The sequence below is a fragment of the Haliotis cracherodii genome, unplaced genomic scaffold (genome assembly GCF_022045235.1).
Source record: "Haliotis cracherodii isolate W230 unplaced genomic scaffold, xgHalCrac1.p SCAF_7, whole genome shotgun sequence".
NCBI lineage: Eukaryota > Metazoa > Mollusca > Gastropoda > Lepetellida > Haliotidae > Haliotis > Haliotis cracherodii.
Window position 1 is genome coordinate 54,265,368 of NW_027266330.1, and position 27,143 is coordinate 54,292,510.

Consider the following 27,143-nt stretch of genomic DNA (forward strand, 5'->3'; position numbering starts at 1 on the left):
CCCAAATAACCAATCAATATTCACGGCAGAACTAATGGGCATGGCCTCAGCCCTCCACAATCAAGAATCCAAAAACAACCAAAAAATCCTAATACTTACTGACTCCCTAAGTGGACTACAAGCCCTCCAAAACAAAAATACCAAAAACCGACCTAAATTAATAAATCAAATACTTAAAAGCTCCAACGGCCTAACAAAAGCAGGCAAACAAATAACCTTCTTGTGGATACCCGCCCACGTAGGAATATACGGTAATGAAAACGCCGATAAAGCAGCTAAACTATCCCTCAAAATCCCAGAAATAAGCTTAAACTTACCCATCTCAAAATCAGAAATTAAAAGTGTAAACAAACAAAAAATCACAAAAAAATGGCATAACCTATATCTAAACTCAAATAGCCAAATCAAAAGAGTGCTCAGCAAACCACTAACCAAACCAAAAATTCTCCATCCATCAAAAAAATCGACAGAGTAATCACTAAACTCCAAACAGGACACACCAACCTAAATAACCACCTAAAAATTTTTAAAAAACACACTACAGGTAACTGCCCACACTGCAAACAACCAGAAACCCCAGAACACGCACTCATCCACTGCACACACTACCTAACACATCGAACCGCATTACAAACCACCCTCAATCTAAACAAGGCTCTCACTCTAGAAGCAATACTAAACCCACAAAATAAACTAGAAAACTTCAAGGCCTTAGGCGTATTGTTAATAAAAACGGAACTAATAAAACGCATCTAAAACCATAATAACCTACCAAATCAAAATCACATAAACAAACAATCATCCACCATACCCAGCTCCCTTAGTTCTCCTCCCCAACCCCATCGGCATCTATTCCAAATCTCAAAATTCCCAAATTCTATATAAGCAACCCCTAAAGCCCCCTCTTGGGTTGCACAGACCACCCTCGCCTCTTTCGGAAACACATTAAATGGCCTGGCCGGGCCCGTGTGCGAAATACGCATCAGTCGGAAAGCGCACGTTAAATCTCCAAAGTAAGTTAGTAAGTAAGTAAGGCATTGAGTCATTCCTGCATTTCGCCTGATAACCCCTCTGTCTGTTTTTGAAGGTAAGTTACCTTTACTTATTACTTTGCCATTTTTGTTAAACTTGCTGTAAGTAACTCTAACTTTGTTACTCTGCTGGTACAATGAACTTAAATTACAGTTAATCAAAAAGTATGGTTCGAAATCTACGATTTGGCTACTATATGTTAATTTCACGCAGTTCAACTAGACATCAAATACTATACTGAATAATAGAGAATAATAGAGTGTCCCGGATAAAATACTAGCGTTAGTATTCCAGTCGTTTAAGTATCAATCTAACATTTTACGCCATTTTAGTTATGGAAATCGTGGATGCTTGAAACATTATGTTCAAGGTGTATAACGTTTTCTGTATCAAGTGGTCAACGTGTTCTATTATCTGCATTTATATTTTTGGTCATGTTATTCGTCTCATTGTTTGTATTTTCACAGGAAACATCTCATGTTTCAATATAATGAATTAAGCCCCAGGTATCTGTCCCGCAGTTACCCTGGTTACAGCAACTATGTAATCATTGTTATATTTTCAACAAGGCACCAGTAATGTACTTCACTTGTTTATCAATTAAATTCAATTTTGAGGTGCTTAAGTTTAAGAATATTCGGAATGAATTTAGTAAGTGAAAGTATTTGACCATACTATAATGATTATCATTATCATTTCTTAACTATTAATTTCAATATATAAATGCTTTACTAATTAATTGCTCATTATGATGTCTTAACTATGAAATGAAATACTTAGGTGCTGTTGAATGTATGTTTGTTGCCTTTTGATGTCATATACATGTACAATAAAGATTCCTGCATTTGGCCTGAGAGCCTCTCTGTATGTTTTTGAAGGTGTTGCATGGAGATCCCGGAGTTAATTCCCCCCAACAATTCTAGGCATAAACGGGGGCGGACGGGTAGCCTAGTGGTTAAAGCGTTCGCTCGTCACGCCGAAGACCCGGGTTCGATTCCCGACATGGGTACACTGTGTGATATTGCTGGAATATTGCTAAAAGCGGCGTAAAACCATACTCACTCACTCTAGGCATAAACGGTCCGTTAAAACGGACTGTTTCAATAGTATGAATATAATAACGTTTATACAGTTGCAAATCAAAGTTACACTTAATCGTGCTTGTGGAAGCAAAGTAATTCTTGTGCACCTGTTTATGGAATGTTTGCAATCAAAGTTTATGTAAATGAATGTATCTTTAAATAATTAATATGATTCAAACTACCCTTGATGTAATTAATGTGTAAACACTGTAATTATGAAGTGAAATAACCATACTGTACACGCAAAACCCGTGAGCACACATAACACATGTTGTTTTATTCAGTTGTTAATTGATTGCTATATTTTCAATATTGGTAAGCTCTATTTATGTATTGTACACATTAAATGACATGAATTTTGATTATGAACAGTAGTTTAGATATAAAAGATGTTGTCATATTATTTAACGTGCAGATTGAAATTTTTTATTAATACTTTTATTATTCGGTTTAAGTTGTATTCTTTAATCTTGTATTAAAGTGCGGCTTATCATTACGTTCTTCATAAATATCAAAGATCATGTAAAACTGGTAAGTTTTTGAAAAATATGTGTACTCCTATTCGGTTTAAGTTGTCTTCTGCTAGTTGTATTAAAGTAAAGCTTACCATTACGTTCTTAATAAATATCAAAGATCATTTAAGATCATTGTAGTAAATGGTAAAATATTTTTTAATATATGTGTACTCCTATTCGGTTTAAGTTGCCTTCTGCTAGCTGTATTAAAGTAAAGCCTAACATTACGTTCTTCATAAATATCAAAGATCATGTAAGATTATTTTAGTCATTGGTAAGATATTGATTGAAATATGTGTATTTTTCTTATTCTTCTGTTAGGTTGTATTAAGGTAAAGCTTATCATTACGTTCTTCATAAATATCAAAGATCATATAAGATTATTTTAGTAAATGGTAAGATAGTTATTAATACATGTGTATTCTTATTCGATTTAAGTTGTCTTCTTCCAGGTGTATTAAAGTAAAGATTATCATTACTTTCTTAATAAATATCGAAGATCATTTAAGATCATTGTAGTATATGGTAAAATATATTTTAATATATGTGTACTCCTATTCGGTTTAAGTTGCCTTCTTCTAGCTGTATTAAAGTAAAGCTTAACATTACATTCTTCATAAATATCAAAGATTATGTAAGATTATTTCAGTAATTGTTAAGATATTTTTTTTAGATATGTGTATTCGTATTCTTTGTTTTTTAGGTGTATTAAAGTAAATCTTATTACGTTCTTCTTTTATATAAAAGATCATGTAAGATTATTTTAGTTATTGGTAATAATGTAGTACTTGTCTTACTGAAGAGTTTTCGTATTTATTTCCATTTCTTTGTCCTCAATTACGCTCTAACGCGTATATATTTGTTTCTCAACCAAATGTAAAGGTGTCTTCGTTTCTTTGTTTGAAAATGCAATTGTTTATTTGCATGATACATTGTCAGAGGTATTTATACTGTAATTATTGATTCATAATTTTCGGAATAGTTTAATTGTCTTGCTAATGTTTGTTGTGATATGTGAAAAGGCTGATGAGATACACCGACTAAAGACTGGTCACTAATAGATGCTTCTCTTGGTTGTGTTAGTTGGTTGGTTGGTTGTTTAAAGCCGCACTCAGAAATATCCCGGTTATATGACGGCGGACTGTAAATAATCGAGTCTGGGCCAGACAATCCAGTGATTGATATCATGAGCATCGATCCATGTTTTATGTATTATAATCTGCCTAGACCAAACAGAAACATTTATAGGTTATTATATAAACTGACGTCCAAAAGAAACTTTACCAAATGAAAATATAAATTTCAGACAAAGCATAAACAATTTCTCGATGAAGTCCATCTAAAACACATACCCTAAATACAACAATAGCGTATGCAGAAAATGTTAATCGTCTGTTACATGTTTGTGAGATAAAACCCGAAAAAGTGAAAAATACGTGCACCACGGACAACTGCAAATGCACGTGCGGGTAAGGGTATAAAACGATTGCAACAGCAAGTCAGACATCCACAGTGATAAAAACACAAAAGAAATGCCACGACTCACAGTCGAACAACGTGAACGAGCCTTGGGTATGGTACAGATGGAGGCCACTCACGTCCATATTGCACGAACCTTCCGTTTCTTCCGTGTTACCGTTACTAACTTGATGCAACGTGACATACAGACAGTGCGGACCGCTGACAGACCAAGAACAGGCAGACCCAGGGTGACCACGCCCCATGATGACCGGTACTTGCGTACCTTGCACCTCCGAAATCGCTTCCTGACAGTGACGTCATCGGCGACAAATGCCTTAGTCGACAGACAGTGGCCAGGAGACTCAGGGCTCATTGAATCAGGGCTTAGACCATACAAGGGACACCAGTGGCACGGATGGCACAGTCGTCTAAGGCGCCGCGATTTGCTGTGCCAGAAAACTATGATTATGGGTTTGAATCCCGGTTCGCGCCGATTATGTTTCTAGGTTTGTCAGCACCATATCCGTGTTTGTGGGCTTCACCAAAGTGGTAAACGTCTGAAACCTGCATCACTTCGGGCTTTCCTCCCACATTAACCTGACACGTCGTGGACTTCAAACTGAGATACAGATGAAATTCCGTTAAATGCGGCATTAAACCCAACGTACTCACTCACTCACTATTTCAGATTTTTGCAGCACACGGGGCTGATAACAGTGGTAGTTTATGATTCTACTTTAACATTCCGGTTTTATGGCCTTTACTGGTCTGACCTTCCGGGAGAAAGTCTAATGTAGGAATCCTTTGGAATGCCAGAAGACCGAGGCCTTCCCCTTGCCAGCTGATAGAACAGACTTATCCTTCTTCTTCGGAGACGTCAAATATTTCCACTGTCTTAAGACAAATCGCTCAACAAAATCTGCTTCAGAACGACGTAAAATCTAATGAGAGATTATGAACGTGGAGTGTTATGAACAGAAGCGATGGAACCCAACGTGCTGGAACCTTTGTCATACCCACAGATGATGACAGCGGTAGCCAGTTTTGTTCATTTTCATCAGCATCAACGGAGAATACCTCACTTTGATGCCAAACATAATATGCAGCCTGTATTGTCCTTAATACATGCAAACCGTTAAGAGTAACTCTACATCCTTTGTAGGCGAGGAACGTTCCAGCCAACCCTCGTACGGTATTTGTACATGGCGGTGGAAACTATACATCCTTTGTACGTTATATGTTGACTTTGTTAAAGAAGAGTTCAGGAAATAGTCAGCAAGATACTACCAAATTTAGTACTTACCATGACAATTTCATGATTAAAGCGGTAGCCAAGTAGATCACTGTTGACGGATCACGACAGGATTCGATTCTCCTCGTGTGTACTAGAAACTGAATAAACTTGGTAGCTCCAACCGCAAGACGGTATAAGTATTGTTTAAGGCGGCGCCTTATTCAACTCACTCACTCACAACACAACAGGGAGCACCATCAGAATGTTTTGAACACCAATGGAACTGTCATAGGGGGATTTCATTTATCACTCATCACACAGTTCCATACAAAACTGTCAGCAATCAATTTATATTTCTAAGCTGGGCGTTGTCGCATTTGAAAAATTTATCTTGCACATTTACAGCTATAAAAGACGCACTGTAGTCGGTGATCATCTTTATCTCATCATGACGTCCATGATGCTGTGGTCGTTTCTGCTGGCGCTGACTGTAACAACTGTGTCAGGCATCTCAGATCCTGTCTCTTACGACATCAACACCCAGGTAAGATAGACATCTATTTAGTGAATTCGATGAACATTTATTAGTAAGTTCGGTGGGCATTTATTTAGTAGATTGCGTGGGCATTTATTTAGTAGATTGCGTGGGCATTTATTTTGTAGATCACATGGGCATTTATTTAGTAGATTGGGTGGCCATATATTTAGTATATTAGGCCTGTGTCGGCACATCTCTGACGCCACGAAGGCGGTACCGCACAGTCTTGTCTGCAGATGTCCTTGGCAATCCTAGAACTGGAGCTGTTGTGGAAGACACTCACATACTCATTTGCCACAATGGCGTAACCGTATGAAGAGGCTGATGTTTGCTGTTATCATTTCTGAACACTTTGACATGTTGATTTACAGGCTATATGTACCGAGGTGTCAAGAACTGGTACCTCCCAGTGTGTGTGGCCGGCTGGACTTTTGTTTTTCTTTTAATGAAAGTGACACACGATAATGATTGAATACCTCTAAGTCTTTGACATTTTGATTCATAGGCCATATGTACCGAGGTGACAAGACGTCCTACCCGTAACTGTATTTGGCCGGCTGGACTCAACCCCTTTGCTGACCAGATAGCAGAGGGAGGCCGTATTATCGCCTATAAGATTCAGTGGTTCAGTGGAGCTTGGTCCGGCTGGTACGTCCCTGGCTACAACGATATTGACTCGAAGTTCAACCCCTCTGCTCGCAGATGTGCCGAGCTACCCTACAGGGCTAACACGATGAGAAGAATGTGGTCGTATTTCTACGATCACACACACAGATTCATCATCTGTAAAGCACAATGATTGTGTAGGTCATGTACCTGACCCTCACATAATAATAAACGCAGATGAAGCGTCTATAGATTGTTGGTTTTCAATTGAGGGTATACATACGTATCGACATTTGTCAAAAACATTCGAGACAGCCTCCAGCGATTGTACGTTGTTTATACTATTTGTCGATAGCTCTAATCCGATAAAATAAGTCACAGATGTATATGGGCAGTAGCTCTCTAACAGTGCTTCCCTACGGCTAAGATCACAAACCAACAATGGCAGTCACTGATTTGCGCCCCTTGGTACTACCAGGATCCGCTGATCGTAGGTTTCTAAACCTGTCAAGTCAGGTGGTTTCATCAAAGTTTCAGACATGTACGGTCTGTGTCACTGATGACATTCCTCCTGCACAGGACGATACTCACTGTCTCTCACTCAACCACTCAACCATCTGCTCACCCATCTACCCTCTCACTCACTTAGGTACAATAGATGCAGTACTTGCCTAACACCGGTTCTATTCCAGAGTGTTAGGATCCAGTTACAAAATATACGCTGTGTCCAATACTCTTTATTTATAAAAACGGATGTGTTAAGCTTTCGAATAAACTCTTTCGACACGCATAGACGCCCTTTACAGCAAGCATGGGTTGCTGAAGGCTTGTTCTACCCCGGATCCTATGCATACGGTGACGATCATGATGTTGTGGCTTGTACTGCTGACGGCGACTGCAACGGCTGTCCTCGGCTACGAGTTACTTTATCACCTGAACAATTTATGATTTATATTGTTTAGCATGTATTTTCATCCAACATGTCATGCGAACATTTTATTATTCTTGATTGGATAACTAAAGCGACAAAACTCTTTCCATATCCAATAGAAATCTCTCATAAAGCAGAGTCGATTGTTTAATTCCGACAATATCATGAGTATGTGTTTATGAATCACTATCAAAGAGTAATGATACCAGGTGTTCGTGAAAAGGTGAGCGTATCCCGCCCCACCGGTGACACCCGTCACAAACACATGCAAAGGAAAGTAAATTGTTCACCTGAAAAAATCATGGAAACATATTGTACAAGTCAAAATAGGGAATTGCACCGGACGTCATTTTTGTCACTGATGCGTCAAATTTGGAAATGTCCTCCACATGTCTACCATAAAACTCTTTGACAGCTTTACTGAGGCCTTGAATGTTGTAACCTTGATTAAACAGCTTCTGAGCAAGAGTCGTATGACGTTCATTGAAATCTTGGCAGAAAGAGCATACTCGATTGTATCACAACATGAAGTAAATGTGTCGATAACTGTCAAGTTCCTTCGATACCGACTGCAGGTATTGTCTAGAGAAGTCGGTAAATAACTTTACCTTTCAGGGGAAATACGGAAATGCACTTGTAAAATGTTGATTAAGTTGTCCATGACATCGCAGATATAATACGTATTGCAGATAAATTGTTTTTGTGTTGGTGAAGTGACAGAACACACACATTGGTAGCCCTTATGTTATATCTGATGTTAACATACAAAAGATTGTGTGTTTTTATTTTACGCCGCACAAATTTCCAGCATCAAGGCGGCCTGTTATATACATGTCACCAAATGACTACACACAACAATACATGACAAAAACGGGCCATAGATGACCAGCAACCAAACTAGGGACAATGGGGGCCGACGTTACTGCCTCCACCTGCATGGTTCCCCTAACTGGAGCTGTCAGTCCCAGATGACTAATTGTCAGAAAACCAAACATGCCGTGATAAATATAACTGGCAGATAAAGAAACAGTTTGATTGTCGTCGTTGTACCGCCTTCAACCCTTCCAAGAAACAAACTTAGTTAAACTTCCGAATAAACAAGGTGACACTGTATATAAGTTATCTGGACAAACGAAGTTACACTCTATATACCGATTCCGGACAAACCAGGCTGCACTATATATTATGGATTCGGGCAAATGAGGTGACACCGTAATCAAGGGATCTGGACTAACAAGGTGACACTATATATGACGGATCCAGACAAATTGGATCACGTTGTATATAACGGTTCCGGACGAGGTGAGAACGTATAAACGAAACTGGAGTAATTAGGTGACACTGTATATAACGGATCCGGGCAAACGAGGTTGCACTATATATAATGGATTCGGACAAATGAGAGGACAATGTTTATAACGGATCCGGACAAACGAGGTTGCACTATATATAACGGATCCCAAAAAATCAGGTGACACAATTTATTACGGATCCGGACAAACGAGTTGACACTGTGCATAAGGGATCTGGATAAATGAGGTGACACTGTATATAAAGGATGGCGGCAAATAACATGACACTGAATATATAGGATTTCAATTAACGAGGTTGCATATATATAATGGATCCGGACGAATTAGGTTACACTGTATATAACGGATGCAGACAAACGAGGGGGCACTTTATTTGAGGGATCTGGACAAGCGAGATTGCACTATTTATAATGGATACGGACACTTTATATAGCGGATCCGAAAAAAAACGACTTTACACTGTACATGTACATAAGGGATCTGGACAAATGCGGGGATACTGTATATAAGGAATCCGGACAAACAAGGTGACGCTGTATATAACGGATCCGGACAAACGAGGTGACACTGTATATAATGAAGACGGACAAACGAGGTGACACTGTATATAACAAAGACGGACAAACGAGGTGACGCTGTACACAACGAATCCGGACAAACGAGGTGACGCAGTATATAACGGATCCGGACAAACGAGGTGACACTGTATATAACGAATCCGGACAAACGAGGTGACACTGTATATGACGAAGACGGACAAACGAGGTGACGCTGTACACAACGAATCCGGACAAACTAGGTGACGCAGTATATAACGGATCCGGACAAACGAGGTGACACTGTATATAACGAAGACGGACAAACGAGGTGACACTGATATAAGAAATCCGGACAAGTAAGGTGACACTGCATTTAACGGATCCGGACAAACGAGGTGCCACTGTATATATCGAAGGCGGACAAACGAGGTGACACGCTATATACAGCTCGGTACAATGATCAAGTCTTGAGACCACACGTCATACCGCATTTGGCACATCGCCGCAACCACGAGTTTCAGCATGATAACGCTCGTGCACACACTGCGAGAGCAACAAGAGACTTCCCCCAGCAGAATGGCATTAGAACTATGCAGTGGCCTGCCCTCAGTACCGATTAAAATCCCATTGAGCACCTGTGAATGACGTCCGACCAACTGCAGCTGAACTGCGTCAGGCGTTCCTCAGAGTGTGGGCTCAATTGCCTATGGCCTTCATCAACCGCCTCATCCATACCATGTATCGACGTTGCACGGCAATCATCAATGCACATGGCGGACACATGAGATACTCACTTGTGATGCCATTTTCTCAGAGACTAGTGTTGTGTTTCACTTTAAGAACATTTGACACTTTAATTTCAACCTTGATGATCGCAAACAGGCATACCTAAAACAATTGTCAATTCGTTGGTAATATTTCCCCATATATTATATATATACTCTTCAAAAAAAGAAACTTGACACTGAATTTCAATGTAATATAATGCGACTGTTTCAAAATAGGACACCGAAATCATAATTGAAACACTGTTTGAAGTTCAAAACATTAATCGTGTCACCTAGACAGACACACGTACACGATACAGTTAATGTCACAGGGGTACAGAAAATGTCAGTATCTGTTGTGCCCACCACGTGCATCAATCACCGCTTGACACCGACGACCCATAGATGCAATCAAGTTGTCAATAACACTATGTTGGGTGTGCTGCCATTCATGCTGAAGTGCATCAAGAAGCGCCGGAAGTGTTTGGGGCGGTGGATTCCTTCTGCAAACGCGTCGATCCCCACAGATGCTCAATCGGGGACAAATCTGGTGACCGGGCTGGCCAGGGTAATGTGTGGATGTTGTTGTGCTGTAAGAAGTCCTGACAAACACGTGCAATATTCGGTCGAGCGTTGTCCTGCTGGAACTGTCCGCCATGAACGTTGACGTGAGGAAGAACGTAAGGCTGTAGGATCATGTCTCTGTAACGCACACCTGTCAATGCACCTGCCACATGCACGAGATGCGTCCTACCACCGTGATGACACTCCCGCCGCCAAATGGGACAACCTGCTGCACACAGTTGGAGGCGTAACGTTCACCCCGACGTCTGTAGACACGTGCGCGCCCATCAACACGTGTGAGTAGGAAACGGGACTCGTCAGTAAACAGTACATTTCTCCGCCTTGCACGTGCCCATCTAACCCTCTGTTGGCACCAAAGCAGACGGTCCGCCAGATGACGTGGGGTCAATACATGACGTCGAACAGGTCTTCGTGCAAAAAGTCCAGCCTCCCTCAGTTTTTTACAGGCGGTTGCGTTTGGATGAAGCTGTAAAATTGATCCCCAAACGCTACGTTTATGTGCTTTGATTGTGTTTTCGCGAATTATAGACACATCATCTTTCTGTTAGACTTATTTGGTTCTCATTTCATGTAATTATTTTAGATATTTGACAAAAAGTGGTTTTACATCTCTGTCAAGTTTCTTTTTTTGAAGAGTATATATCAGATGCAATTTAAAGCACATCGGGACGTGTGGAATTTTACAGTATGATTGAACACATATAACTGTGTCTTGGCTATATTTTTAAATGCAAGACATATGTAAAATCAAAAATTATTTCTGAGGGATTCTTTGACGAAGTACTTGAAATCATACGCGCATTCTGATTGGTTTGTCGTATTTTCGCACATAACATTCATCGATATGGGGACGAGTCTTCTTGCAGGTTACGGAAAGGGGCGAGTGGTGACGAATGCCTTGATGATCAGTTTTGCCAAGTTTTATATTATGTCTCAAAGTATGTTTGCAGTGTTTGGACAATTAAGTTTTCTCGTATATCCATCCATGGTGACGTTTCTTTTGCGGTTCAGTATACATAACTGATCCAGACAAAAAAAAGGTGACACTGTATATCAGGTATCCGGACAAACGAGGTAACACTGTATATAACGAATCCCGACAAAGGAGGTGACACTGTATATAACGGATCCCGACAAACGAGGTGACACTGTATTTAATGGATCCGGACAAATGAGTGAATGAGTGAATATTTATAGTCACATCGGCAATATTTCGGCCATATGATAAGTGATAAGCTGGTTTCGATGGATTGGAAAACAGTTTTGTAATGTATAGTAAGGATAGTTTTAAGCCACGGTGTGTGAGGGATGGTTCATCAGCCTCAACATACCAGCTATTGGCAGACCTTGATGATGAATGGTTTCTAATATTTTTAAATTACTTTTACAGACCCCACCATAGATGATGGAGCCATAATCTAGTTAAGAGCGAATGAGTGCTCTGTGCAGTTGGATGAGCGTTTTCTGACCCCCTCCCAACTTGGAATTTAAAACGACTTTCAACAAATCAAGGGCCTTCATACATTTATTTTTCAAATATTTTATGTGCGGTAAAAAGGTCAGCTGATGATCAAATATTATGCCAAAGAACTTGGCCTCCTTCACAACTTTAATAGGAATGTTATCCAAAACTAGTTCTGTATCGTTATGGGATTTGTATTTTCTACGAAATTGTATACAATTATGTTTTTGATTTAGAAAATTTAAAAACGTTATTTATTTATTTTATTTAGACATAATTGCAATTGTCTTTCAAGAGTATGTATATTTTTACGGCGACAAGATATGTTAAAATCATCCACAAAAAGTGATCCATCAATCGAATCATTTAAAACCTTGGAAAGACTATATATTTTAATACTAAACAAAGTGACAGACATAATACTGACTTGTGGGACACCCTGATCCTGATGATAATGATCAGACAGGGTAGAACCCACACGAACTTGAAATTGTCTCTCTGGATATAAATCGGTATAAACGGCCTCGTAATCCAAAATCATGTAAAAAAATTGAAGTGATAGTTAAAAAACTACCATGTTTCCATGTAGTGTCATATGCTTTTTCTAAATCGAAAAAGATAGACACTGCATGTTGCTTGTTAATAATGGCATTCTTAACGATTGACTCTAATCTAACCAAATGGTCAACAGTTCTTCGATTTTTCCGAAATCCACACTGAATATTAGTAATTAAATTATTAGATTCCAAGTACCATATTAATCTATTGTTGACCATGCGTTCCATGGTTTGGCAAACGCAGCTGGTCAGCTCCTGTGGCAGTATTATGAGCTTGCCTAAGGGCAGTATGAAGCTCGTGAATAGAAAATATTTCAATATTATTCTTCCCCATTATCTGATTTAAAATTAATAGTTTTCTTCTCTTGCTGTTTTTTAATATTTTTGAAATGAGATACATAGTTTGATGAGGAAGAATGGTTTGCGAAAGTTTCACCAAGTTTATTTGCAATATCTGAAGTATTTGTCAATAATAAATTCCAATTTTTAAGATGGCGAATGTTAGATTTAGAACCTTTACCTTTGATTCGTTGGAATATTGTTCCATACTTTTGACATTGGCGTACGTGAGTTTATCTTTGAAACGTAACTCTGCCAAGACTGGCGTTTATTTTGTTTAAACGTTCGCCAAGCTTTAGCATTTAAAATCTTACATTGATTCAAATTATGTACCAAATGATGGCGACGGAAATAATGCTCTGCCTTTTTCCGAGCCTTCCGAGCTTGTTTGCAGGTAGAATTAAACCATGGTTTACGTATGTATGGAATCGTAAAGGACTTAGGGATACAGGTATCGGCTATTTGTTTAGTTTAACAGTTGTATAGGATCAGGGACATTGGTAGACAGGTCAGGTTTTAACTTGTTAGATGAAGGTGTTTCAAACAAAGGCTAGTTGGCTTTGGTGAAGTTCCATCTTAACGATGGGGGAACATCAGATGAAAGAACAGGTTTGAGAATGGTTGGAAAATGGTCACTTCCACACAGGTCGTCATGGACTGACCATTCAAACTCATTCAGTAGATCAGAATCCACAATTGACAAATCCAGGGAAGAGTATATACCTGTACCGGGATGTAAATAGGTGTTGGAACTATCATTAAAAAGACATAAATTGTTGTTGGAAATAAAATCTTCCAGGACTTTACCTTTATTGTTAGAATGTGCACTTCCCAATGGTGGTGGTGGTGGGGGGGGGGGGGGGGGGGTTGTCTATTCAAATCACTCATAATGATGCAAGGCTTAGAACATGCTGAAGAGATGAAGTCAGAGGAACATAGACAGAGCACAAAGTAAACACAATGTGCAAGGTCACACGGACAGCAACAGCCTGTAGTGGGGTATTCAGAGAAACAGGGCTGTGGATCACACCCTGTTTCACTAAGATTGAAGACCCTCCAGTGGTTTTTGGCCCCGGAGGAGAAAAGAAATTATAGGAATATATTGTCTAGCTTATATCAAGTTGATCTGTATCTTTAAAAAAAGGTTTCCTGTAAACAAAATGCTGATGGTTGAAAATCCTGTATCAATAAGTGTAAGTCATTGAAATTATTCTGTAGTCCTCTACAATTCCACTGAATAAGGGTATTTGAGCTGTTCGTGGCGGTTCTACTGGAGAACGCGAGCGGGATGGGGGTCTGCTCCCATGGACGGGTAGTGAAGGACTGACCTTCATCTCCAAAGGTTCAAACTGATTGTGAACCTTTATTGATGATAACTGAGTAGAAGGCACCTCCAAATGCTGGAGGGCCCTGGCCCTTTTTTTAATTGCTTTTTTTTCTATGAAGACACGTGGGCTTCGCCCGGTACTGTTTCAGGGACAATTTCATGTTCAGTTTATGGATCTGCTGAAAGTGTTACAATGTCTGTCTGTGAGGCTGATGACAAGAAATTTGACAGAGAAAGAACAGACTTGGTATGGTCATCGAGAATGATCTGTTCTTCCATCCAAGAGAACGTTGTTTTAGACGATTTGTTCATAGTAGGTCTGGCAACATGAACAGGAGAGGAAATTGCAGCTGAATAGGTTAAAGTTGAATTAGTAGGAAGCGGCACCAACGTTTTAGCTTCAAAGTAAGATATATTGGTACTTTGTTTGATTTTTTTAATTTTTGCTTCACGATCATATAAGGGACATGATTTGGATGAGGCCAAGTGTTCTCCGTTGCAGTTAGCACACTTGATGATGTTGGAGCGCTCAGAGTCCTCATGAGCTCCACCACAACGGGAACATACCGTGTTGTTATGGCAAAACTTAGCCCCATGACCAAACTGTTGACATTTGAAGCATCTGAGTGGATTTGGTACGTATACCTCCATTCCGATGTTGAAGTATCCAGCTTTTATACCCTTTGGAATAGAAGAAAAATCAAATGTAAATAGGCATGTATTCAGTTTTGTAATAGTACCATCATCTTTCTTTTTAGTGAATCGCTTCACAGTGGTTATTCCTTGAGTTTGCAGCTCAGCTGCAATTTCCTCCTCACTCATGTCAGAAAGACAACGAGCTCTGTCTCTGACTATGCCTCTGCAGGAGTTCAGTGTCTTGTGCAATCAGACAACATCTGGTGTATTCACAAACTGCTTTAATTTTAGGAGATTTGTCTCTGTGCACACTCGACTAACTCTGAACCGCTGCGGAGGTGTGTTACATTCTTGACTTCTCCGACGCCTTTAATGCCCAAGGAAATGGCAAAGGTTTTCAGTTTTAATGGACTTTCATTAGAAGATGAAATCACAATGAACCAGGGCCATGAATCAACACTTTCAGTCGAGCCTTCATCAGACGATAAAGACTCAACATGTCTATGTTTATTCTTTGATGAACCAGATGGAATGGGAAGAGCCATGGTTTCGACATCTCTGCTACCCACCCGCCATGGGGTGACAACAGGGACGATGGTGCACTGGAACCCGCCTGCACCAGCAGGGTTAAAGGGATGTTATACTCCAGCAAAAAGAAACTTGAATAGCTATGGAATCTGACAGAAGAAATGTCAGGCTGGTTCGCCCATGACACTTTTCTGGAGAAACACAGAATTCAGAGGTTTAAAATGCCAGATTGGTCCATGAGCCCACGAGTCCCGCCCTAAAATATGTCTAGAACCAATCAAAATATAATCTATTTATTAGTTTTTTCAGATTCACACTCGTGCCTTCAGGCCATAAAAAATATGTCTTTTTTAAATTAAATTCTTGAGTTATTTAATGATCTTGCTACTGTCAATTATGACATCGTCTTTTGTTGGTTACCAAGCCATGTTGGGATCGTTGGTGACACAATGGCTGATGCTGCTGCTAAGGCAGCACTCAACAAATCTGTGACACCACTTAAACCCTATAGTGATTATAAACCTGTTATTAGATGTTTCATCAGAGATCTAATGCAGAAGAACTGGGACACGTACCCAAGTGGGTATCAATACATTACATTGAATTAAGCCAACAATTGGTTACAACTACTTGGGTTGTCAGTCCAGATATGAAGAGGTCATTTTACGACGATGTTGTATTGGCCATTCAGGATATACGCATGAGTATTTATTAAAAGGTGATTATCCTACGTTTTATATCCCTTGTAGTGAGAGAATCACAGTCAAGCACGTACTGCTTGACTGTATTGATTTTGCCAGTACAAGCGATCAATATTTCAAAGTTTCATCAAAAAAGGATCTTTTTAATCTAAGTTCTCATTTAATCATATATTATTTTTTTTAAATAGAATTAATTGATAAATTTTGATATACATAGTTATTTTTTACGAAATGGTAGTGTATATAGTCAAAGACCAACCTGTAGATCCCGTGACCAAATCATGGAAACAAAGGTTTGAAAGAGTTTCCTGATGTATACTGAACAATTTTGACTTGGGCTGACCGGTTGAAAATCCCGGGCATTTTGGGGAAGGGTCAACAAAGGTCAAACAGGGTTCAAAATTCAAAATTGTGTCGACATGCATATCAAATTACTCGTCCAGTCATAAGGAACCTAGAAATATATAGTTTTTTTAAACTTCCGACCTTAAATGGGGGAGCTGTGGCCAAAAACGTTGAAAGGTCAACGCGCTTTTGGCAGTCTGTGAAATTCACAAACACAGTTAACATTGTCCGATAGTCATGATTTTAGTGTCTAATAATATCTTTTCTGACATGACAAATTCAACCAAGCAACTTTTAAAAATAAAAAGGGTTACCTTGACCTTGAAAATCGAAAATTGTTGGCTGCACGAAGAATTGTAATGCTTCAGCAAAGTCACAGAATCCTTGGCCAATAACGCAGCATATTTCAGAATCCATTGTCCATTGATTTGCTGTTACCCTTTTTTATGATTCCATACTAGTTTTAAAACCTTTTTCTGTGATAAGTCTAATAATTTTATATATTTTTATATAAGTTTAATTGCATTTATTAGATTTAATCCTTGGTAGTCGATATGACTTAAATATTGCCGATGTGACTTAAAATTTCAACTCAACTCAATTCTGCCTCTCTATAATATTGGTAAGACCATATGGGCTTCTTGTACGCTTACATTACTTTTAACGTATTGCTTTGGTTCCATTTGGCTGTCCAAGACAATTGGTAATGTCAATGTTTTAATAAATCATGCGTGTCATTGATATGTTTCATCATAAATGGCATTCAGAAATTAACGAAAGTTCAAGATATGATACCTATCATCAGTTCAAGTCATTGCTTGAAACAGAATCATATTTAAAGGGGAATTTTCGTAACATTATTATTCGTTTTAGCCTTGACCTGAATGGTCTAAAAATTAACACATGGAGATTTTCATCAATTTTAGAAATCCCTAAGGTGATGCCCATTCTGTGACATTGTTGTCGAAGATGAAAACCATTTTATGTTTATTTGCCCTATATACAAAAATCTAAGAAACAAGTACTTACCGAAGTGGTCATTGTCTCATTTTAATGCCATTGGTTTGTCTTCATTACTATCCTGCGAGGACGTTCTAATGCAACATCAACTATCTTGAATTGAATATTGACTACTTTGACGCCAACGCCAACGCCAACGTTAACGCCAAACAATCCTTAAATAATTTGATCAAGTGTCACTGTTATCCAAAAAATTACCATATTTCTTGTAGGGCACATACTAACCTCCACGGAAGAAGAGGTAACCAATTGTAACCAATGTTTGTTGTGAACCCCCGACTACACTAAGGCATGAAAATGTTTGGCCTTGGATCTTTGTGGATCGTTGTCAACCTTTGGTTTCCCTGGCCCTGACGTGATAATTTACACAGTGCCGTAGACGGACCCGGGAATATCCGGGTCGAATTGGTCTTCAGAAACCCACGGTTGTCACAAGAGGCGACTAACCAACCAACAAACAAACAACCAGGGTGCCATGACGTTTCTTGCATACTGCCTGGGCTTAAAACAACATTTTCTTCATTCTAATAACTGTTTACAACGTGAAATACTGTAAATTGTGACTTGTCGCAAGAGGTGACATGATGGATCGGTGGGCTCAGTGGAAAATGTTTATAATACCCATTACTCATTTGCCATAGTCAAGATTCGATTATTTACAGGCAGCCGTGGTATAGTTGGATTATTAATGACTGCGGTGTAAAACAACAAGGAAACAAATATGATTGGGGTCATGTTCTATCAAGTGTAAGAGGCGAATGTCCTCATCCAAAGTTGAGGAATAACGGCATTGGTGGAAATAGGAACACCTCATGGGACGTGGATCTGTCTGATCTGACTTTTTTATTTAATTTAATATTTTTATTGACAGATAAAAGGAATATGTAAACCCTTAATTCACTAACGTTTACAATTTGCCTACACCGGCAGCGATACATTGCGCAAGATATTCCTGACAACAGGGTTAATCTTTGTTTCTCCTTCTGTGAAGAATATCTGACTTTTGTGTTTCTTTTAATGAAGTGACACAGCAGAATGATTCACTACCTCTAAGTCTTTGACATTTTGATTCACAGGCCAGATGTACCGAGGTGACAAGAGATCGTACCCGTAGCTGTATTTGGCCAGCCTGACTGAACCCCATTGCTGACCAGACAGCTGAGAAAGGTCGGATTATCGCCTACAAGATCTGGTGGTTCAATGGACGCTGGTCTGGCTGCTACGTTCCCGGCTACAACGACACTGACGGGAAGTTCAACATTCGTGCCCTTCGTTGTTCTGCGTGATTTTTGAGGAAAGCCATCTTCAACATTATTTTATTTTGGCGTGTAGATTGTGTTGGAGTGTTTGTGTGTCGGTGTGTTGGTGTGCTGGAGCGTTGGTGTGATGATGTGCTGGAGTGTTGGGGACAATGTGCGTGTTGATATACGGATGTGTTGGAGTGTTGGTGTGTTGGTGAGTTGAAGTGTTGGAGTCTTGGTGTATCACGTATATCCTACACAACCAGGACACAACACATATATCCTACACAACCAGGAATTGACACGTGTATCCTACACAACCAAGACATAGCACGTGTATCCTATACAACCAGGACGTGCCTGGTGTATCCTACACAACCAGAACATGACACGTGTATCCTACACAACCAGAACTTGACACGTGTATCCTACACAACCAGGACATGGCACGTGTATCCTACACAACCAGGACGTGACACATGTATCCTACACAACCAGGACATGACACTTGCACCCTACACAACCAGGACATGACACTTGCACCCTACACAACCAGGACATGACACTCGCACCTTACTCAACCAGGACATGACACTCGCACCCTACACAACCAGGACGTGACACGTGTATCCTACACAACCAGGACATGACACTTGCACCCTAAACAACCAGGACGTGACACGTGTATCCTACACAACCAAGACATGACACTCGCACCCTACACAACCAGGACGTGACACCTGTACCCTACACAACCAGGACATGACACTCGCACCCTACACAACAAGGACGTGACATTTGTATCCTACACAATCAGGACATGACATGTGTATCTTACACAACCAGGACATGGCACGTGTATCCTACACAACCAGGACGTGACACGTGTACCCTACACAATCAGGACATGACACTCGCACCCTACACAACCAGGACGTGACACTTGTATCCTACACAACCAGGACGTGACACGTGTATCCTACACAACCAGGACATGACACTCGCACCCTACACAACCAGGACATGACAAGCGTATCCTACGCAACCAGGACATGGCACTCGCACCCTACACAACCAGGACGTGACACGTGTATCCTACACAACCAGAACTTGACACGTGTATCCTACACAACCAGGACATGGCACGTGTATCCTCCACAACCTGAACTTGACACGTGTATCCTACACAACCAGGACATGACACTTGCACCCTACACAACCAGGACGTGACACGTGTATCCTACACAACCAGGACATGACACTTGCACCCTACACAACCAGGACGTGACACGTGTATCCTACAAAACCCCATGGTCCCCAGTATGGTGATCTACCTTCAGTTGTTGGAGATCATAGCCTGTTTTTATAATGTATTGTTATGTATCGTACTATCAATTTTATGATTCCATACTAGTTTTAAATATTTCTCTGTGATAAATCTAGTTATTTTACTGCCCATCGTTGGCAGGTTTTTATACGTTTTCGAAGTATTTCTAATATTTAACCTTTGATAGTCACGATATGGCTGAAATATTGCCGATGTGACTTAAAACTTAACTCACTCACTCACTCACTCCTACAAAACCAGGACATGACACTTGCACCCTACACAACCAGGACGTGACACGTGTATCCTACACAACCAGGACATGACACTCGCACCCTACACAACCAGGACGTGACACGTGTATCGTACACAACCAGGACGTGACACGTGTACCCTACACAACCAGGACATGGCACTCGCACCCTACACAACCAGGACATGACACTTGCACCCTACACAACCAGGACGTGACACGTGTATCCTACTCAACCAGGACGTGACACGTGTACCCTACACAACCAGGACGTGACACTTGCACCCTACACAACCAGGACGTGACACGTGTACCCTACACAACCAGGACGTGACACGTGTATCCTACACAACCAGGACGTGACACGTGTATCCTACACAACCAGGACGTGACACTTGTATCCTACACAACCAGGACATGGCACTCGCACCCTACACAACCAGGACATGACACTTGCACCCTACACAACCAGGACGTGACAAGTGTATCCTACACAACCAGGACGTGACACGTGTATCCTACACAACCAGGACTTGACACTTGCACCCTACACAACCAGGACGTCACACGTGTATCCTACACAACCAGGACGTGACACGTGTATCCTACACAACCAGGACGTGACACATGTATCCTACACAACCAGGACATGACACGTATATCCTACACAACCAGGACATGACACGTGTATCTTACACAACCAAGACATGACACTTGCACCCTTCACAACCAGGAAACATGAAGCAGATATGGGTTCTTGTATATGTAACAGACAGCAATTATTATTTTGCATATCTGGCTGATTTCCATTTTGGACAATGAAACAAATTATGAGAATCCGGATGGAGGCTGGAGGTGACTGAGATTGAAACACTGATATATTTAGCTGTGAAGAAGATATAATTTTATGGATAGATTCAATTACTGATCTCACACAAGTTCTATTCAAGGGTGTTGGGACCCAGTTTCACAATGAAAGCTCCACAGATGTGTATAACACGCTTGATTCAGTAAATAATGATGATGCGGATGTTTTATTTTTGCTGACGCCGACTTTAACAAAACCGGGTTACAGATGATTTTGTTCATGATGATGTGGATGTTTTATTTTTACTGACGGCGCCTGCAACGACAGACCTCGGCTACGGCCCTCATAATAGATACATCAGCTGAATAATTTTAGATTGTTGTTTCACACATATTTTCAAGTCATCTAACTTTTACAGCTAATAAATTATTAAAATCACAGGATAAGTCAATTCATGGATTAAACGATTATCTCATCAGACTTGTCTGAATTTTTAAGGCTAATGTATATGATCCAGGATTGTCGTTGGTAAGGGTGGGCTGTAGATTTCCTAGCAATACAGAACGCAGTGTATCGCAACATATATTAGTTAGTATCATTATTTGAGAAAGAGATCCTCTCTAGTAAATGTCTAATAAATATTTTCTTTCGCGGAGATTCAGTTATTTCATTCATCATAGAATACGGTTGATTATTTCTTCGGGTGTTGATAACGAGGGTAATATGTTTTGTCACAAATGTATATGCAAATTAAAAACCAGCTCAGCAAATATGTTTACAGATACATCAAGTCTTGTCTTGAACCAGAGAATAACTTCACTTTTCAGAGGATACAGAAATGCGCTTCTAAAATGTTGATTCGCTGTCCGTTATGTCGCAGATATAATAAGTGTTACAGATTAATTGGGGTTTTTTGTTGGCGAGAGGCTGAACGTATGAATTAAGCAGCACATACACCACGGTAGACCCAATGTGATCTCTGATTTTAACTACAATAGATTGTGTGTTACGCTGCACAATATTCCAGCATCACGACGGCCTGTATATTATCAATTCAGGGCCAGACAAACAAGTGGGTGATGTTATTAGCAACTTCCTTCACGGTCGTCGGCAGGCGACTTACCAAGTCATCGTGTGTGAGCGGGTATGCATGTGCGTATGCATGTGCGTTTGTGTGTATGTGTGTTTGCGCGCGTGTGTATATGCGTGTTTGTGTAGATAGGTGAGAACCCTTAGTTGGTATATTTTGTTTTACTTTGGATGCTCCACGTCTTATTCACTAATCTTTCATGTGGGATACGACTGAGTGAGTGAGTAAATATAGTTTTAAGGCACATCTGCAGTTTTATTACACATATTCGAACTTAAAACTAGTAAGTAACAAGGCATCATTGCACACAGCAAAACGGTCTATGGATGACCAGCAACCAAAGTTAAGCCACCACACTAGAGACCATGGGGCCTACATTTGTGTACGTTACTGCCTCTACCCAAACTGGATTTACGCCATCCCTCCAGCCGCAGGTGAGTGTAGTCAGTCAAACTTACTTCTGGACAAACGAGGTGACACTTTAAATAAGGTATCCAGACAAACAAGGTGACACTGTATATAACGAATCCGGACAAACCAGGCTGCACTTTATATTATAGATTCGGGCAATATATATAAGTATTTAAGCGATCCTGAAAAATGACAGGACACTATATATAACGGTTCTAGACAAATGGGATCACGTCTGTATATACCGGATCCGGACAAACGAAGGGGCACTGTATAAAGGAATCTGGAGAAATGAGGTGACACTGTATATAACGGATCTGGGCAAACGAGGTTGTAGTATGTATAATGGATCCGGACAAACGAGGTGACACTGTATAAAGGACTCTAGATAAATGAGGTGACACTGTATATAACGGATCCGGCCACACGAGGTTGTACTATATATTACGAATCGGAAAAACATGACGTGACACTGTATATAACGGATCCGGACAAACGAGGTATCACTGTACATGTGGGATCTTGAGAAATGAGGTTACACTGTATAAAATACTAGATATAAAAAATCCAGACAATGTAGATAGCGGATCCGAAAAAAAAGAGGTTGCACAATACATTATAGATCCGGACAAATAAGGTGACACTGTATATAACGAATGCGGACAAACGAGGTGGCACTGTATTTAAGGGATCTGGAAAAACGAAGTTGCACTATATATAATGGATCCGAACAAATGAGGTGACACTGTCTACAACGGATACGGATAAACGAAGTTACACTCTATATAACGAATCCGGACAAAAAAGGTAACACTTTACACAGCGGATCCGAAAACATAGAATTGATACTGTCTGTAAGGGCTCTGGACAATGGCTGTGACACTGTATGTAAGGAATCCGGAGAGACGAGTTGACGCTGTATATAACGAATCCGGACAAACGAGGTGGCGCTGTATATAACAAATCCGGACAAACGAGGTGACATTGTATATAACGAATCCGGACAAACGAGGTGACATTGTGTATAATGAATCTGGACAAACGAGGTGACATTGTATATAACGAATCCGGACAAACGAGGTGATGCTGAATATACGGGACCTGGACAAAAGAGGTTGTACTATTTGTAATGATTCCGGACAAACGAATACAATTTCGTCAAGATTACGAAAATAACATTGCACAGAGACAATTCTAATTATAAGGGATCGTGAAAACATGTCCCTACACGCCATCCATCAGTGTTGAGTCTGGGCTTTGACAGGACAGGGTGGGGCTCCGGGATGTAAGGGTTCCAGCAGATGCTCAAGTCCGCCAGCCTCAGCAACTGCAACAAATAATTACAAAACACTTCATATGTCTTACCATGATACGACATAGGCTCTGGTTGATGCATGTCATCGTATCCAAATAGCGAGGATCGAAGATCATTATGTAAATCACTGGATTATCTGGTCCAGACTCGATTATTTACAGACCGCGGTCATATAGCTGAAATATTGCTGAGCGCGGCGTTAAAAAACAACTAAACAAACAAACTAAACAAATATAAGCATAGTGATTAGAGCGTTATATTATTCAACCGATCCCAGTTTTAGTGAGTACGAAACAGTTGTATAAATTTTAAAAAAACATGACTGTTGACATCTTGTCCTCACTGAAGCCGGATGTGGAGACCACTATGGAGTTTTAAACAATGGAGGTAAACCGTGATAACGACTTTAACACTCGGATGCTATCGTGGATGCTGACACGCCCTTCACAGCATTCGATGATAGAACACAGTGGGTGGAAATATTGCTTGACACAGCATCAGCAATCGGGCAGCCATTCGTGGCGACCAAACCATTACACGATGTGTACCCATCAGATCGTCAGCTGGTTATCGACGTTGATCAAAATAATTCTGTACCTATAAATGTCGACCATCACTGATGCACGTTATATGTTCATCATGACGTGCATGATGCTGTGGTCGGTTCTGCTGGCGGTGATGGTAACGTCTGTGGTCGGCAACGACTGGGTGAAGTACAACATCAAAACTCAGGTGAGTTTGGATATACAGTCTGTAATTAGTGTTTATGTAAAGGAAAGCAATTGGCGTGCATTATCTGTCAGATTTATTTACAGTAACACTTTATATCAAGAAAAACAGTTCATCGTGAAATATTAGCTATCATCGCTATAATGAGCTATCGTCGCATAGCCTTAACACAACCTTTCCTGATTTCCATAATTTAAGGATGTTTTGAATTTGAATAAACTGAGAGGCAAAAAAAACCTCTAAGTTGAATTTATAATTGGCTTGATTTTCAATTTAAAATATCTTAAGTTAGCTATATTATAAACCTTAACTGTACGGGCGCTCGGTCAGTACTCAAAGAAAAATTCAACATAGTTATATTTTCTAAAATTGAATTTTATTTAAAAAGTTTGTAAGTTGTCAAAAGACTTTCGCATAATACACAACTGTTGATGGCTATCTTGGATATCTTATCTTTGAAAATCAATCAATTTGCGTATTAATTTATAACATTTCAAACATGGTAGGGACTATGTGGTTGCAAATATATTTCTTAACCAGTCTTCATTGAACCAATTGATACTTACACAAAATTACCCAGGCACAGACTTCTTTTCACAAACTGTTGCAGGAATGAGTGATGGATAAATGGACATAATCAAATTTAACACCAGTTCTTTCAATTACATTAAACAAACTCAGTTTATGATTACATATGAAAATGCATAACATCGTGCATTAAGTCGAATATCGATTAGATGTACAGTATATCTTGTAATTAGGTTTTTCCATAAATCAGATAAAATAATATTAATTCCCAACTGATGAAACATAACAATCATAATTAAAAGGTGTTCCACTGTACGTAACAATTCAGATGTTTTCGAATAAGAACATATTTGCACACGTCAACTTCACAACTTTATTGTGTTGAGTTATTTGAGAGAAATCACATGAGTACAAGGCATCTGTAGATCTTGCTAAGAGGGAATATCTTGAGTTGTTAAACATGGTGAAGACGATAAAGACGAATAGTTACCTCATATGTTTACATATTTCTGAGCAAGGTATGTCAATTTGCAAGCTGAAAATGAACGGGAAAAGCGCAGACCTCCAAAAACAGCAATTTGTATATTGAGTGCACCATTGATCTGAAACCTAATCCTACAGTCACATGAACTAGATCTTCCATTACCGAAAACGACGACAAACACGCTCTTAGGTTTGTGTTTCTATCCATGTATTTTATATCCTCACCACTATGGTACACAAATCTTCCTCAAATGTGTCTGATGTCATCGTATCTCGACTCATCCGCCATTTCTTTACTAAATTTCATTTTTAATTATTGACAGTAAAAACGAATATGTGAACCCTTAATGCACTAACGTTTACAATTTGCCTACAACCGTAGCGATACATTGGGCGTGATATTGCTGACAACAGGATCAAACCCTTTCACTTTCTGTGAAGAATATCTCACTTTTGTGTATCCTTTAATTGAAAGTGACAAACGAGAATGATTGAATACCTCTAAGTCTTTGACATTTTGATTAACAGGCCAAATGTTCCGAGGTGACAAGAGGTCCTACCCGTAACTGTATTTGGCCGGCTGGACTCAACCCCTTTGCTGACCAGATAGCTGAGGGAGGCCGTATTATCGCCTACAAGATACAGTGGTTCAACGGCAGCTGGTCTGGCTGGTACATCCCCGGCTACAATGACATGGACTGGAAGTTCAACCTTGGTACCAAACGTTGTTCCGCACTGCCCTACCTGGCGAACACATTGAGACGAGTGTGGTCGTATTTCTACGATCACAACCACAAATACATCATCTGTAAAGCAAAATAACTCCTGCGGATCATGTATCTGGCCTTGTTAAGACACGATAATAAACTCAGTTAAAACTATTGTAGATTTTTGTTTTTCATTTGAGGGTATTTGTATGTATTGGCATTGTGCAAAAACATGCTCTGGGAGTCTGTTGCGGTTGTTTAATAAAGTGTTAAATATTTTTTCAACAGCCCTCATTTCATCTGATGAAATACGTCACATATGTAGGTCGTTTGATGGAAAAGTATCTCTTCAACGCAGCTTCCCAACAATGGCAGTTTCTGAGTTGCGTCTGGCACTCGTGAAGAGCAACCTCCTTGTGGTGAATGCTGGGTAGCGCTAATAGCTCTTCCCCCGTGTGGACTCGGGGTAGAATATGTCCACAGCACCCCATTGCTGGTCGTATGAGGCGACTAAATTGGGCAACCTGTTTGCCGTGGGTTGCGCCCCTGTGTCGATGGAGGATGGGATTCTGGTGGTTGAGGGCACTGGAGCCAGGAACAGTGTTTCTTTGCCCAACACACCACTTTGACCCTAACTTCACCTAGACAGGTGGTAGAATGGGCCCGGTTTTATCAATCGGCTGGTCACGCCATGCCCTGTACATGGTCGCCCTCAATTTGAATAGTTTAGTGT

The 27,143-nt window shown here is 40.1% G+C and overlaps 2 protein-coding genes across 2 annotated transcripts; both read left to right on the forward strand.

Annotated features, from left to right (window-relative positions):
* The first annotated feature begins 5,772 nt into the window (after positions 1-5,772).
* Positions 5,773-6,661, forward strand: LOC139447059 (uncharacterized). The gene is made up of 2 exons (XM_071228214.1): positions 5,773-5,868; positions 6,368-6,661. The coding sequence occupies exons 1-2, from the start codon at positions 5,773-5,775 to the stop codon at positions 6,659-6,661; spliced, it is 390 nt and encodes a 129-aa protein (XP_071084315.1).
* A 17,905-nt stretch (positions 6,662-24,566) lies between these two features.
* On the forward strand, positions 24,567-26,527 carry LOC139448495 (uncharacterized). Its single transcript, XM_071230042.1, has 2 exons — positions 24,567-24,695; positions 26,232-26,527. The coding sequence occupies exons 1-2, from the start codon at positions 24,567-24,569 to the stop codon at positions 26,523-26,525; spliced, it is 423 nt and encodes a 140-aa protein (XP_071086143.1). The 3' UTR covers positions 26,526-26,527.
* The last annotated feature ends 616 nt before the right edge of the window (positions 26,528-27,143 follow it).

Bases quoted from the DNA above. Each gene is read 5' to 3' on its own strand.
- LOC139447059 (XM_071228214.1), top strand. From the start codon at position 5,773: ATGACGTCCATGATGCTGTGGTCGTTTCTGCTGGCGCTGACTGTAACA. The intron at 5,869-6,367 runs GTAAGATAGACA...TTTGATTCATAG, and splicing joins CTTACGACATCAACACCCAG to GCCATATGTACCGAGGTGAC.
- LOC139448495 (XM_071230042.1), top strand. From the start codon at position 24,567: ATGTCGACCATCACTGATGCACGTTATATGTTCATCATGACGTGCATG. The intron at 24,696-26,231 runs GTGAGTTTGGAT...TTTGATTAACAG, and splicing joins AGTACAACATCAAAACTCAG to GCCAAATGTTCCGAGGTGAC.